The following is a 16,652-nucleotide window of genomic DNA, read 5'->3' as shown; positions in this document are numbered from 1 at the left end:
TTGATGTTTTTGGGGTTTCACACGCACAGGACACTAACAGCTGTCTCCTGGGTGAAAGTCCTGCGTCTGTCTGACCCTCCTCCGCCTCCTCTCTATAGGTGGACTGTTTGTCGCTGTTTATGATACGTCACCTGACTTCCTGGTTTAGCTCCCGTCATAATCACTACAGCCACTAGAGGCCGCCACCTAGCAATTAAAGCAATATTCTGGTTCTTGGTAAGCTGCTTGCACAGAACCACCTTTACAGATATTCTTTTTCTTAGTCTTCACAGGCTTTTAGAAAAAATACGCAATAACTTTAGAAGTTCTATATTTAACTAATGATACAAAACTATATTTGATGAACTAATCTTTTGTCATTTAAGCCCAGCAGTTTAAAAACATACTCTCTTTTTTTTTTATGAATCCGAGCAATGCAGAGGGAATAAAAACAACTTGTCTTTAATCCAAACAGCCTTTAATTTATAACCTCTAGGGAGAGGAAGAAGCCATTAGTTGGTCCCATGCAGACAGACCAAAAAGGCTGTTTGGCTATTAGATTTCATGGGTCTGGATACAAAGACAGACAGACAGACAGAGAGACAGACACACACACACACACACACACACACACACACACACACACACACACACACACACACACACACACACACACACACAGGCAGAGTGTGGTCTCAAGCTGTCTACACTCATTATTATCTCCACATCTCTTCCACTCCCTGCTCTTTCTCTCTTTCTGTCTGTTCTGCTTTTAATGTCGCTGTATCAGACACCTCCACACCACAAGCAGATTGGGAGTCAGCAGGTGTGTGTGTGTGTGTGTGTGTGTGTGTGTGTGTGTGTGTGTGTGTGTGTGTGTGTGTGTGTGTGTGTACGTATGTGTTTTTTGTGTGTGGGGAGGGGGGGGGGGGGTTATGTGGCATCACAATTGCCATGGGAACCGGAGCTTGTAATAAAAAAAAAGAGTAATTTGGCTGGTTTCCATGGCAACGTGCTACACAATAGCAAACCTATGGGATGCTTCACTCATCTGCAACAGGGATGAATATTATCTATGAATATATGTCACCGAGTTATCGCAGAAGAGTTGATGTCACGGAATAAAATGTGCATATTTATGTTTAAAATGAGAAAGACACGTGTTCATAATGCTCCATGTAGTCTCCGTCTATTAAGGCTATTATGATAAACATCTCTGCCTTTATTCTTAGATACCCTTCTGTTTTTTTTAAGTGTACCCTTCTTTAAAACCTTAAATACCGGGAGGAACACGCAGGTGGTGAATATTAGAGATTGAAGGGATAATAAGCCATGAAGCAGCATTAATGTCGCTTTAAATAGGCTGTGATAGATTCCTAGAAATCTCTCCCGGTGTCACACTCGCGCTGCCGCTCTCTCGGTCATGACCGATTGTTTGCTTCTCTGCATCGTAGCGGCGCGGAACGGCGAGAGGCGGGGCGGAGAAAAAAAAAGAGAGAGACGGGGACTCGGAGCGGGTCGCGAGGGGTTGTGCACAAGAGACGGGGAGAGACACGGAGACGGTCCCCCGGTTTTGATTGCTTGCGGTGACGTGGCTTCCCCGACGAGGTGAGCGGTCGCTGCTGGGAAAGCAGCCCGGCTCCGTCAAGAAAAACCCACCGGGGCGATGAGGAGAGGATGGGACGGACGACAGAAAGCCTTCTGCCGCAGAGGAAACCCAGATTAAAGCCGATCTGACTAACGGCGCTCACCGGCATCCCCCGGTGCATGCACGCGGCGTCACCTATCCTGCGACTCGCACACACACACACACACACACACACACACACACACACACACACACACACACACACACACACACACACACACAGACCCACCCACCCACCACGACCACCCATCGGGCTGTGTGGTGACTCTGGGCTGAGCTGGACAGCCGGCAGGATAAACATCTTTTGGTCTGATTGCGTCTTATGATCTCCGTCATCACCGGGTCGGTCCCCTCCGTTCCCTTTCATTCGGTATGTAGCCTGGCTTCAGGTTAGTGCAACTACTGTGCGTCTTCTGCAACCTGTCCGAGTGCACAAACAGAAACTACTCAAATCATCAGTCAGATTTAGGAGGACGCTTTAAGAGACCACTTTGGCTCTGCGATTTTTCTGTTGCGCACAGAGCCGAGCAGCGTGCACAAGGCTGAACGCACCAGTGGCTATTAACTGTAAAGTAGGCTATCAATATGCTTTATTCTAACCGCAGAGCAGATAAATGCTGGCTCAGTTAGCCGCCTTCTGTTCTTTGCGCTATTCCAGCGGATGAGCGAGCCCCGGGGAAAGGGGCGCCCCTGTGACCGGAGCAGGGTTGGATTCTCCCCGGCTGGTGACCTCCTGCTCCGGGGGACAAATCCTCTCACCACCTGGCGTCACCTCTCCTCCGGCAGACCGAGAGCGACGGAGCCCACCGATGCGTCCGGCAGCCCCTGATGCTCGTCAGTGCTCAGGGGCTTTCCGGTCGGTGGGAGAGGCTCGAGCCGCGGCCGCGCGCTAGAATGCTGCGCCAGGTGTTGCACGCGGGCCTGAGGACCTCCTTCCACGCGCTCGGCCGGTTCGTGGCGAGCCACCCGGTGTTCTTCGCCTCGGCGCCCGTGCTCATCTCCATCCTGCTGGGGGCCAGCTTCAGCCGGTACCGCGTGGAGGAGGACGTGGAGAGTCTGCTCGCGCCCAAGCACAGCCTGGCCAAAATCGAGGGTAACCTGGTGGACAGTCTGTTCCCCGTGAACCGCTCCAAGCACGCGCTCTACTCCGACCTGCAGACGCCGGGCCGCTACGGGCGCGTGATCGTCACCACCCGAAAGGGGAGCGTGCTGGACCCGGTTCACCTGGACACCATACTAAAGGTATGCACGCGCACACTGTATGACTCTATGCACATATGCAAACAACGTCTTAAAAAGTACATTTTCTCTTCAATGAGCGCTGACAAACAGATGAAGAAACAAAGTAGAATAAACAGAATGTGCTTTAAAGTAACACCATGAACATAATATGCAGTACAAGACAAAATAGCCTTCAACCACGACAAATGCTTATTATAATGGACATCATTAGATTGTCCATGTCTCTCTGAGAGGTACATCTTTAGTTCAGGAACACTCAGAAGTCTACTCCCAATAACTGATTCAAGCACTCAAAAGCTTAGGAAGCTGCTGCCAACTAAAAGCACATTTATACACCGACAAAGGTAGAATATGTGACAGTTTAGCTGTCTGCACCGTTTGAATCGCACTATATGCACCGTAAAAAGGAGGCTGCAATGCATCTGCAGAATCCAGCTCTAGGAGTGAATCAGTTATATGGTCCCATTCAGAAATGCACACAGGGGTGAGGACCGGTGTCTGCAGGCCGGAGCACACATGCCAGCTGTCTCGCCCCTCATTCTCCGTGATTGATGGGTTTTAAACAGAGCAACACAGTCCCATTCCGAATAAACTCCCGACAACCTTAATGGTTATGAAGCAGCGCATTTTAATTACAAAGTGGAGTCAGCTGCAGCTCGGAGGCCTCCGTCTCTGCGTTGGTTTTCCGTAATGGATTTATGAGCATTAGTTTGACACCCCTGGAGCAATCAGCCAAATTATATCAAGAAGTTATGTGGATGTAATCAGAGCTCGCAGACCAGTAGCCACATTGTGTTGTGTGGGCTGTGTGTGTGTGTGTGCATGCCCTCCGTCCATGCATGCACGCATGTGTGTGTTTGTCACATCTGGTTATTGTGACCCACTTTACACACACCCAAAGCACAGTGTCGGTCCGTAGAGGACTGCCACAGTTAAGAGACTAGTTTAGGGCTTTGCATCATTTACTGCCAACAGCCTGAGAGAGAGAGAGAGAGAGAGAGAGAGAGAGAGAGAGAGAGAGACAGGTTGGTGCATACAAGAGAGCAAAGAGTTACATAATCATATTATCTGTGAGGTTCTTCCTTCTCAGCTCGTCTACTCATGAGCCCAAAATGCCACCGCTGTGAGAAGGGGGGGGGGGGTCTGAACTTGTTGCATGAGACAGCAACAGCAGCGATAAAGCAGCAGACGGGATCACATTCTTAATATGATTAATTGGTGGCTGTGAAGCATTGTGAGTCAAAACACGCTTCTTGCTCTTCAAAGCGGAGAGCTGATTGTTTTTGTTCTGATAGAAGTGAAACGTCCTCTCTCTCTCTCTCTCTCTCTCTCTCTCTCCGCGGTGGAACCACCTCGGTGTCATCGACCAGAGTCAGTCTGTCGGTCAAGCCGGACATTGCGTACAAGCGTTCGCGGTCCCCAGAGGATGAAGCGCATAGACGTTAGCGATCCCCTGACCTTTCATCTAACTTCTCCATTTTAACGGATAACTGCAGAGCGACAATATTGAATTTAGAAGGAGACACGTTTCACCTTTTGAACAAATATTGAGCCTCCTGCGATTTGTAAAGTTTCAGGAGGCCATATTGCGATTTTGATCAATTGCGCAGCCCAGATCATTAACGCTAATAACTCTAGTCAACCCCTGACTTCTCCTCTAGCGCCATCATCAGGTTTACGTATGCATTTACCTGTTTAAGACCAAATATCTGCAAAAAACAAACAAACAACCAACATCCCCATCGGCCTCAGCGGTACATCGTGTTCATCACTAATTAGCAAATGTGCGACTCTGAGATGTGACCTGCTGTACATCAGCGTGTTGATATCGTGGTCACGAGCGTGTTAGCATCCTGACGTTAGCGTTTAGCTTGAGGCTCTTTAAGATGTTCAGGTAGTAGGAGCTAATCTTCTTCTTAAATAATAGGACATATTGGTATCTTTGGGCAGTAAAAAGCTACACAAACTGAATGAGGTATTGATAAATTTAACAGCATGTCGGTGAATTGAAGCAACTACAAATCATTCATCAAGAGACATTCCTACACACACACACACACACACACACACACACACACACACACACACCCTCCCTCTCTGAAGTCAATGCAGCACTCTGAGGTGGGAGACAGCTCTGCCCATGTTCGCTGTGGCAGAGACTGGCATCAGGCCTGTTGCTTAGTAACCGGCTCTGTGGATGCTGGCACTGTTGTCCTCTCGCCATAGAAACGGAGGAGGAGGATTCTGAGACCGCTATTGTTACTCTGTTCGAGAAAAGGCACACACACACACACACACACACACACACCTCTCTTTCATGTTCACACAAAACGGAAAGTCGAAGCACACAAAGTAAAGCCATGCTGAGTTTTGCTAAATTGGACCACTGAGTAACTTCTTCGTTGTTTGTGTGTCTGCACGTGTGTGTGTGTGTGTGTGTGTGTGTGTGTGTGTGTGTTGTCTGCACGCAGCTCCACAAGCGGATCTACCAGATGCAGGTGACGGTCCCGGCCACCGGCGTCAACAGCTTCAACTACTCCTTCTCCTACCTCTGTCTGCCCGACGACAAGAACGTCTGCATCATCGACGACATCATCCGCGCCATGGAGGAGATCCAGTCGGCGCGCGCCTCCAACGGCTCCGTCCCGCTGCTGCGCTACCCGATCACGCAGCTGGCGGACGGACGCCAGGCGTACATCGGCCACCAGCTGGGCGGCGTGCAGGGCTGGGGTCCCGGCGGGGCGGCGCGAGGTCCGGGGACGGGAGCCAGGGGTGAAGGTGTGCGGTCTGCCAGGGCGTTGCAGCTCACCTACTACCTCCAAGCCCGCGGCGGCCTGATGGACCGGGTGGCCGGCCAGTGGGAAAAGGCCTTCTGTGCCGAGCTACGGCACTTTGCGGCGTTGCACCCTAAACTGGGGCTGTACCCTTCTACTTCCTCTTCTCTGAGGACAGACTTCCAGTTCTCCTCGGTGCTGGCACACCAGCCCCTGCTGGCCAGCTTGGGGGCGTGCGGTGTGCTCGCCGTCCTCTGCTGCTCCATGAGGGACTGTGTGAGGTCTAAACCCTGGTTGGGACTGCTGGCTCTGCTGTCAATCACACTGTCAGGCCTCACTGCTGCTGGGATCCTCAACCTGACCGGGGCCACCTACAACTCCACGTACCTGGGCATCCCTTTCGTCATGCTCGGTAGGTTTAAAACCAATACTTGTGACGCTTTAAATTCTAAACACACACAGAGTCTTTATGATTCTGTATGTCCTTGTCTTCATCCTCCATTTGTCTTGCAAGGGCTTTCTTCAGTTGAGGACATTGTTGAATGTACACCTTTTTAGAAGTTATGGTTGTTGAACACATGGAAGTCTTAACATAAAATAAAGAACGTCAATGAAAAACAAGGAGTTACGGCTCCGATAAATCAAAGACAAGTGAAGCTAACGCCTGGCAGGTGTGAGCCACAGTGAACATTACCATTGCTTTTATATCTCAGACTGCCGGTGTTCACCGTCTGCTTCTTCAGTACCTGTGATGGGTTTTGCAGATGCCAGCCTCAGGCGGAATGCCATTTCAATGTAGACAGATCATCAAAATGACTGACAAGTGGCGGGGCATGGCAGAAACTTAATAAGGGTCTGAAAAAGTAAGTTGTTGAGTTAGGTTTAGAGCCTGGAACAAAAATCCAGGGGCTGGACCCAGAAGGTTTCACATTTAGAAGTGTCCAAATTTAAGTTCTAGACGATTTTAACCAACGAGTCTAATTTGTGGCAGCATGTCCATCTCCAGACGGGGTCGGACGTTCATCTTGCAAACCGCTATCCGACCTTTCTACAGCGGTATCGCAGACCTGTCGCAGTACGTATGACCCGTCTTCTCTCCAGATCCCGAATCGGTACAAATCCGTAAGGACACACGAGGCGAAGGGATCGCTGCGGCGCTTAAAAACAGAAGGCCGAGTGTGACTCAACGGGCGTGAATCACAGCAGATGCACCGAATTTAATAACGCCGTGAAGAATCTTTATTAAATGTGGATCGATCGCACCACTTAATAAGGTCGTTATGGTCCACGCGGGATGCGGAGTTCGTCCGGAGGATTGACTATAAATTCATGGAAATATTTGCGACCTTATGCGGCGACGTTGACCGCGTCACGGCACTCGTGACCAAAAGTCCTCAAGGGAGCGCAAATCATTCCCGGTTTATTATAGCAAATGGAATACTTTAACGAGGCTGCAGCAGTGTTAGTCAAGAGCTAAACTTCAGGTAAATATTATACTTTGATAGTGGTTTGGGTATCGACCACTAGAAAGCAGGAGCTTTTCCGCCCGGAATATGTTTAAATTCAATAAATAAGAATTTAACAAACCGGGAGTAAAAATGCATACCATCTGTGTGAAGGCGTACAGCGCATGCATGATCGTCGCTGTAGGATGCGCCGCATGTAACCACTACCGAACACATGTAGTCTATACCATAATTACTCTGTAATGTGGAGGAGGAAAGGGCTGCTGTTAGGCTTAAAATAACCACAGAACAGAGGAGACAGGGGGATGGAGACCGAGAGGGGGCTCGATGAAATATCGCTGCTAATGGGGGGTTGAGATAGGGATCCTCTGAGCAGAAAACGAAGTTAAACGGCGGTTAGAAGGAAGGAGGGCAGGCGGGGAGGGGTTTTCAGAATCAAGTATGGCAGACGGAGAAAGGTGGGAGGAAGTGTGAGGCGAGAAAGAAGGATGTGATTACAACGAACGGAAAGAGGGAGAAGTACGGCGTGTGATGGGCTTAAAAAAAAAAACAACGAGGATTTGTGTCCACTGTTCGGCGTCTTTGTCTCTCAGAATCAGACGGAAGCAATGTTTTCACGCAGGCGCTTATTAACTTTCAAAGCTGGCACAAAAGACAAACTGATGGGAAACAAGACGATTCATAAAAGAGAGAGAGAGAAGATGAGTCATTTAAATCTTCAGAATGTCCTCACTTTCAAGTGTATTTTTAGTTTAGCCTACTTTGTTAAATAGAGAATCGGGTTATTTAAAACAAAAAGAAAACACATTATTGATATTCCACAATGTGAGGTACTAAACAAAATGGTTTTGTTTTGGTACCAAACCAGGTATCATTATAAGACCAATATTAACAAACTATCCCCAGCCAAGGGTTTGTGTGTTTAAACGGAGCTTTCAGTTCCTGAGATCCGGTGTTAACAGTGATATGAAGGGTCTCAGAGGCCTCTGACAGAAGGACACGCCCTTATCCTCATGTATTCATACCTGGCTCAATGTGATGCGAGTCTCAAGCTCCTGTAAATATCAAAATCCTTGGACAAAACGTTGTCTGGAGCCTCTCGTTTGGCTCACATCTTCTCTCTGCAACATTAACCTCCACACCTCTTCCACCGTCATTCACCGCCTAATTCCCTCTCCTTCAAATACACACACACACACACACACACACACACACACACACACACACACACACACACACACTCACAAATCAGCACACTTTCTCAAATGCACCCACGTCTGAAGTGGCGGCATGTTACGCCTCTGCTAAGGTGTTAAGTGTTTTGCCATGGTGAGGTCAATGGAAAGGAAGGAGAGAGAGGGAGAGAGGGGGGGGGGGGGGGGGGGTAATGCCGCCGCCGCTGGTGACTCATGGATGCCATGGCAACTACGGTAGAGGAAACCATTAAAAACCATCTACTTGCATGTATATAAACATGTATGTGCATGCACACGAGGCGTGCTCGAGGAGGTGATTTGAACCACTGCATGTAGCGTAATAACTTGTTCTATTCTCAAAATAAGCTATTTATTAATCATGTGTGTTGACCGGTAAGTTCTCAACGAGGGTTTTTGAGGAGATTGCATTGCCGCGGTGTCTCTGTCGTCTCCCATACTTCTGGTTCAAACGGGATGGAGGTGCGACGTTATGCAGCGAGGACTTGTTCAAAAGCAGGCGGGGCTCAGCTGTTGCACTTTCTCCAGCAACGTTGTGATTCCTCAAAATTGATAAATGGAAGGACTGCGGGGGAGCAATCAAAGCGTTACGGGTTGCTCGGAAATGAGCTAGTTTAGAGTCGAATGCAAAAAATGTTGGGTTGTAAAACCAAATCAATGAGCTGAAAGAAGCTGAAGTTCTCCACAGTGCTTCAGGAAAGGGCAGGCTTAATAATTACCTGTGGATTTATCATTACGAGTAACTCCTCTTATGATTGTTATAAAAGTCATCCTTAATTAAATAGGTCATATAGTACAACCAAACTATTGATTTCGAGCTCACATTCCTGTTTGTTTCCCATCAGGTCACGGGCTCTTCGGCTCCTTCGAGATGCTGTCCTCCTGGAGACGAACCCGTGAGGACCAGCATGTGAAGGAGCGCGTGGCGAGCGTCTTCGAGGACGTCATGCTGCGGTTCTCCGGCTCCACCATGCTCCACCTGATGACCCTGGGCCTGGCCGCCTCGCCGCTCACCAACATGGAGGCCGTCCGGCTCTTCTGCCGCACCGCCGCCTTGGCCGTCACCATCAGCTATGTTTACATGTTGTCCTTCTACAGCTCCTGCCTGGTGTTCACCGGATACCTGGAGACCGGGTACAGACACGGCTGCTTCTGCCGGCGGGTCCCCAAACCGGACCGGCTGGACTCTAAACCGGCCTGGTACAGGTGTCTCATGTACACTCGCTACCAGGACGAGGCTCCGACGACCAACCCGCCGCACGCGGTCGGTCACAGCCACAGCCACGCCCACACGCCGAACTCCAACCCGCCGCCGCACGGGGTCGTCCACAGCCACGCCCACACGCCGAACTCCAACCCGCCGCCGCACGGGATCGTCCACAGCCACGCCCACACGCCGAACTCCAACCCGCCGTCGCACGGGGTCGTCCACAGCCACGCCCACACGCCCAACTCCAACCCGCCGCCGCACGGGGTCGTCCACAGCCACGCCCACACGCCGAACTCCAACCTCACGCACGCGCACGAGGCGAACAACCCGGCGACGGATGGACTCGGACACGTCGCCAACTCCACAAACGCGCACCCACACCCGCACCCGCACCCGCATTCGACACCGCACACGGAACCTAATCCTCAGGACTCTCACCTTTTGCTGGGGTGTGTGCGGCGCTGCTATGGCGACTGGATCACTAACACCTACGTCAAACCCTTTGTGGTTCTGCTGTATCTGGTCTACATCTCCTTTGGATTGATGGGCTTCCTGCAGGTGAGGAAACAAAAACACAACATTTAGTTTGGACAGTTTGCGGTCTGTCATCATATCCTCATTAATGTGACCGCTGTGTAATATTAACTAACAAAAGAAGCTACTTTCTAAACGAAACGTGCATTAATCAGCACGAAAACCTTCAGAATAAAAGCTTCATGTTCATACACGTACACTTGGAATTTCACCCAAAAGCTCCAGAAGTTGTCTCATTTTGAAATGTAGTTTCATGATTTGTGAAATAACAATGGCATTGTGTGTAATTTAGACAGACTCACTCATGTGTAGCTACTACTGACCATTGCTACATTTTGTGTCATAAAACTCAATTTCTTTCCAAAGTTAAGGAGACCGATTACCTGGTATGTCTTTCAGATTCCTGTTGAATACTATGGTGTTTATAAAGGAATACTCACCGTGTGTTACCTTGAATTCTTGAAGAAAACGTTATTCCCGTAGGCCTCCACGGTGGGCCTACGCTGAGCACGAGACGCTAGTGGAGGAAGTGAGATTTTGGTAAAAATGCACGTGTTTGAACGAGACTCTTCAAGAATTCAAGGAGACATGGCATGAATCATTTTGTTAGTCTTCCTCAGCTTGTCTGGTCACTGCTTGGCAGCAGCGGGGAGAGTATCATCATACTCATACTATTCAAACAAAGTGTACTTATGAATAAAAGCCAAAATGCGACGTTTAACCCGTAGCGACTATGTTTCTGTTATCGGCAGGTGACCCAGGGTTCGGACCCCAGTGCGCTGGTGGCCATGGACACAGCGACAGTGTTGTACACCCGCGCCCAGCAGCGCTACTTCAGCTCGTACTCCCCCGTCATTGGATTTTACATCTACGAAAGCGCCCCCTACTGGAACGCCTCGGTGCAGCGGGACCTGCTGGAGTACGCCAAAGGTTTCCAGCGAATCAGCTGGCTGGAGGCTTACCTGAACTACCTGTCGGACCGCAACCAGTCCACCAGCCAGCCGCGGGAAAACTTCACCAACACGCTCCGCCACGCCTTCCTCCGCGAGCCGCAGTTCGCCCACTTCGCCGACGACATCATCTTTGCGGAGCGCGGTCAGGGCGAGGAGCCCGACGTGGCGGCGTCCCGAATCTTCCTGGTGGCCAAGACGACGGAGAACAAGCGCGAGGAGATGTCGGTGCTGCTGGACACGCTGCGACGCCTGTCGCTGACCTCGCGCGTCCGCTTCCTGATCTTCAACCCCTCCTTCGTCTACCTGGACCGCTACGCCGCGGCGGTCAGCTCCCCCCTCAGACACTCACTGCTGGCGGTGCTCTTCCTGTTGGGTCTGTCCTCGCTGGCCGTCGTGGAGCCGCTCGTCTCCGTGTGGCTGGGCCTCACGCTGCTCTCCGTCCAGTTCGGGGTGCTGGGCTTCATGACCCTGTGGGGCGTGGAGTTGGACTGCATGTCCGTGTTGTGTCTGATCTCGGCGCTGGGACACTCGGCGGACTGCAGCGGCCCCCTCCTCTGCGGTTTCTCCTCGGGCCGGGGCGACAGCAGGACTCGCTGGGTGAGGGTGGCGCTGGAGAGACACGGGGTTCCCTCCCTGCAGACGCTCATCTGCTACGGCGCCGCCCTGGTGCCCGTTGGCTCCGTGCGCTCTAACCTCACACACACACTGTTCCGCTGCCTCACCCTCACGGCGGGCTGCTCGGCCCTGCACACGCTGGCGTTCCTGCCCACCCTCCTCACCTTCCTGCCCCCCTCCAAGAGCCGGGGGCACCGGCCCGACGGGGAGGCGCAGAGACAGGAGGTGGAGTGCGTCGAAATGAACGACAGCACGCGAGTGGTCGACCAGATCACCACCGTCTGAGCATGGGGAAGATGTCGTTTTATTTATTCATTTATTTTTTGGGGTGCCTCTTTGTTGCTATGGCGACAGTCGGCTGGGAGTTGGTTCGCTGTAGTCTGAGCCGCCGCTCTGCAGACAAGAACGCCGATCCATGAACAGAGGAGGAAAAGGAGAGTCGCTAAGAGAGAGACGGGAGGAAGCGTAGAGGTAGAGGGTCAAGAGGAAGCGGTTAAGGAGAGAGGAGGTTAGTGAAGACTAAAGAGAGAGAGACGGGTTTCCAATGCAGTGTATCCATGGTTACCTGCATGCGAACGAGCTCTCTCCCAAAACAGCCAATCAGAAGTTGAGGATCGGCTGAGGTCAGGCCTGGCTGTGGCGGTACCACAGAGGGAAGTGTCAACATTTTTGTCCAGAAGTTGCTTTAGATCTGATCCCGCTGTTTTGCTACTGCTTTCTGTTCACCATATCAAGTTGCACAAATACAGCTACAATGACATGAGGCAATCATCTGTACGACTCGAGTGTTTCTACTTTAATGCCGGACAAATAAAGTCAAATCAAGAAAAACGTGTTTGTAAGTGGTTTGGCTTTGGATGCAGGTTGTAATATTTTTGTTAGGTGGTAAATATATATATATATATATATATATATATATATATATATATATATATATATATATATATATATATATGTGAACAGTATACGGGCCCTGCTAGTGTTTTTAGCCTTGGGTTTTGTAACTTGAATATCACGGGTCATAAATTGCATTTTAACCACTCAAGCACTTGCAGCGCATTAACCTCGACTTTAACCTTTTTCAGAACGTCTTTGAGGTAATAAGTAAAGCCGAATCAGACACAAGAAATACTGCTGCAACTCTGTTGAAACATCACAGTATACCAGGGTATGTGAAAATCCAGACTGTGTGATTTTCAATACGGTCGTGAATGACGCCGTATCGACGTGATGCATTGTAGTGCGCAGCGCGCGCCACCAGAGGTCCGTCTTCACGGTTTGAACCGGCAAGCTGAGCTCAGAAAGATGGTCGACTCGAGTGCTTTTGTAGTTAGAAGAAGATGTAAACCAGTCTGCCACCATATTCATATCATCTATACGATCATTATATTCATATACGTGTCAGTAGCCAGTGAACGGAGCGGTGCGGCGGGTTGTTGCTGCTCAGGTCATTTGTCGGTGAATTAATGCTTTGACTCCCATGTATTGCCTGTAAGTAAAGGGGGTATAAGCCCCAAAGTTTGAGGATGGCTTTATTTTTTTTATCATTTAATGACGAGCTGCACTTTTAGACTTTTACCCCAAAAAATTAAAAAGAATTGCAAAAAAAAATTGTCTTTTTTTTTTTTTGTTATATCAAAAAAAATCAAATCCTTTCTGTAAAACAAAGATATGACAATTTCACCCGATAACATCATGACATCCATCCATCCATCAATCAGCTTAATGCCTTAAGGTGTGTGTTCACCAGAACTGTTGCACAGAACAAATAGTCCCTTTGGAACCTCTTCACAGTGACTTCTGAGTGTACAGTAGGCCTTACTATCACGATCCAGTGGTCAACATTAAGACAGACAGAGTGTCAACAGGTACCAGTCAGAGCTTCAAGTGAGGATTTATAACATGGCCTTTCTCCTTCTCTCCTTCTCTAATGCGCAAATCGCTTTGAATGAAATGCATTGAATGCTTTGTTATCTTTCAACCTCCTGTTGCCTTTTACTCCTTTTATTCCTGGATTCATCTCAGTGGTTGAAGGTCTCTGTGTGTGGGGGAGTGCTTCCCATTGTTAATCCGTGCTCCTCGCTGACACATGGCTGAATGAAAGCATTGTTCACGCTCTGTGTGCGAGGCGCCGCCACCACCACCACCGTCAGTAAGATCCCTCGCCGGCTTCCCAATCACGAGCGTCGCCGGTTGGTTTGCTCAGGAGCCGCTAACCGTGTGTGCCACTTCTTGGTGGAACTAATAATTCTGTATGCTAAACCAGTCCTACAAAAATAAAACTTCTCCTCCACGAACCGACAGCCGGCTGGTTCACACTTAAGATTGAGCCCGCAGGGTAGAAACGCGCAGGACGTGGCGAGGCGGCCAGAAACCGCTGACACCTCCCACGCTCCACCGTGTTGTCAATCCAAATGCAGCTCACTGCTGCTGCCTCTGCTGCGGCTGCTGCTCAGGTCCACAAGTACAGTCGGAGCCGCGGAGCTGCATGCCGGACGCAGAATACAGAATGTAGGCGGCAATAAATAACACCAGGTTTTTAGGGTGTGAGGCTTCTGCAGGAAATGCTTTGCGTCTTTGGTCGGAAACTAACCGATGAGCATGCTAACGTTTGCTAATTAGCGCTAAACACAAATTACGGCTGAGGTGATGGAGTGCCGGTAGTTCTGCAGGTAGTCCTTTATAAACTGAAGGTGGTGGTGTCACTGCTGATTTTTTAAAAATGTCCCTAATTAGCATTTAAGTTTATCATTTTTTGACACATTTTTATCGGTGACCAGCAGCTGTAGCGCTCACTCTGTCGGTCCACCTCAGTTTTGTGGATTTTGAGGTTCATTTAGTTTTCAGTTCTTCGGTTTATTATAGTTAACAAACTGTTGAGTGTTTATTTCTAGTAATTGTGTTGTGTCCACCCTTTTTTTTTGTGTTTTATTGGTTTGTTCCCCCTGTTTGTCATTTAGAAGTTACAGTTCAGTCTTTGTTGGGGTTTGAGAAATCTTACTTTGATGTATTTTGAGTTCAGTTCTATTCTGCTGACTCTCTTTTTGGGCCCAATATAGTGAAATATAATAAAATGTTTCGCTTTGCTCTTTTTCATTTTGGCGGCTGAATAAAAAATACATAAAACCTTACCATGCAGCTGTAAGAGTATCGCAATATCACGGCAAAAACAGCTCAGTGCAGAATTGTGTGCCCTGAACGCCAATTAACCTCAGTCCATCAATCAGTGACTGCAGCTTCTGACCTCCTGCAACTGCAACCTTGAGTTTTAGTAGATCTGCACATGCCGTGCATCCATACATGTTGCATTCCTGTCCCTGGTTTCTCTGGTTGCAATACAGGTGAAGTTATTGATCCTGTATGAATTATGTGGGCAGGTAAGGGGACGTCACTTAGACCCGGGACACTCGGGGTCCTGCTGGAACTCAATATCAGGGACCTTTCTGGACAGGAGCGTCTGACTCCTCGACTCCGTTTCAAGTTCGGATGTGTCTCTGGTGATTGGATCACAAGCGGACAGCGCTAAACACTAAGACCCATTGTAATGTGATCACTCGGAACACTTGGCGAGGTTGACTGGGACACATTGGACCACATATCTTTTGTAGTGTCAACGCTAATGCGTCCTGATGTGTCCCCTCCGCCAAGGACGTAACAGGAAAATGCGTCATCAAAGCCGCGGCTCTCCCTTTGTTCCTGCTTTGTTCTGAGACGCTAACTTTATCCACGATGTCTAAGAAAGATGAAGAAAGCCCCGAGAGATGTATTACAAGTGCGTCAAATGTCTTGGGCGATTTGTTTTGGCTGGAACACGTGAATACATATTTGATTTATTTCACCTTTTTTAATTGCTGGCAGACTAGGACTTGTGCATCGCTGCCTCCAGTTGGTTAAATGTCAAAGTGTTTTTAGGTAAGATGCTTTTTTTTTTCTGAGTGGGCTTGAGTGTTTACCGATCCCGATAAGAGGATGGCGCCGCGTACGGCGGCCGACGCTACGAGTGAATGAGTGTGTGTGTGTGAATGGGTTAGTGCTTCATAGTTGCCAACACTAGAAATGCGCCGTTTCAATGCAAGTCTGTTCACTGTTTGTGATCAGATCAGCCCAGGACGCATGTTAACGGCAGGTGTGAACAGGGCCCTAGAGACAGGTCGATGCAATGCATTGTGTTAACATCACATTTTGCATATTTCAAAGCTCTCCACATTCCTCCTTGGAGTAGAATCGGCACTTTTTTTGTCAAGCCGTGAGGAGCTTTAAGTTTGAATAGTTGCAGAAAAGAGAAGAGAGGTAAAAGCTTTCCGGTGGGATTCTGATTCATTTGAGCATGAACTGTGTGCACACACACACACACACACACACACACACACACACACACACACACACAGACTGAAAATAACTCACCTAAAAAGTGCTGTGTCACTGAAGAAGAGCAGTAACGTGCTGCAGTTCTGCTCCGCTCCACTGATCTGATACTGTTTTGTTTCCCCTCAGTAAAGATGAACAAAGGCTGACACTTGATATGTGGTGGAAAAAACAAAACAATCGCTGTAGTCTTTATTGCCCCCTTGTGGTCAATAGTCAACTACTTAATTATCAAGATGCCTACACACACACGCGCGCGCGCGCGCGCACACACACACACACACACACACACACACACACAGACAAGTAAAGACACACTGAGATTCGAGGATCCGTGTCGCCCTGAGGCTGCTCTCGTCTTGTTTGTTCATTTTACGTCTGACGTCAGATGCCATTCCTCAAATTCATAGCCATGCCGTCGGTGTCTTTGAGTGTGTGTGTGTGTGTGTGTGTGTGTGTGTGTGTGTGTGTGTGAGAAAGAGAGAAGACGTTTGACTGGTTTGTCTTCCTGAATCCGATATTTCATACTTGAGCCTACCGTGTCATTTTTGCAATTTGCTGCAACACACGTACATTTATACAGACACACACACTGACACACACAAACACACACTGACACACACACACACACACTGACACACACAGACACACA

At 49.1% G+C, this 16,652-nt stretch overlaps 1 protein-coding gene across 2 annotated transcripts; it reads left to right on the top strand.

Moving 5' to 3' along the window:
• Positions 1-1,413: 1,413 nt before the first annotated feature.
• ptchd1 (patched domain containing 1) lies at positions 1,414-12,514 on the top strand. 2 transcript variants are annotated; one of them, XM_068710238.1, is made up of 5 exons: positions 1,414-1,997; positions 2,286-2,869; positions 5,341-6,055; positions 9,169-10,091; positions 10,820-12,514. In XM_068710238.1, the coding sequence occupies exons 2-5, from the start codon at positions 2,456-2,458 to the stop codon at positions 11,918-11,920; spliced, it is 3,153 nt and encodes a 1,050-aa protein (XP_068566339.1). In that variant the 5' UTR covers positions 1,414-1,997; positions 2,286-2,455; the 3' UTR covers positions 11,921-12,514. The 2 variants fall into 2 exon arrangements, with proteins under 2 accessions (XP_068566339.1, XP_068566338.1); XM_068710237.1 differs by having other exon boundaries at positions 1,414-2,869.
• Positions 12,515-16,652: the final 4,138 nt, after the last annotated feature.

This window comes from Cebidichthys violaceus, unplaced genomic scaffold, assembly GCF_023349555.1.
Source record: "Cebidichthys violaceus isolate CVI_PGR_0920_01 unplaced genomic scaffold, fCebVio1.0.p SCAF_15, whole genome shotgun sequence".
In the NCBI taxonomy this organism is placed as follows: Eukaryota; Metazoa; Chordata; class Actinopteri; order Perciformes; family Stichaeidae; genus Cebidichthys; species Cebidichthys violaceus.
This window is presented reverse-complemented; position numbering and strand designations above follow the sequence as displayed.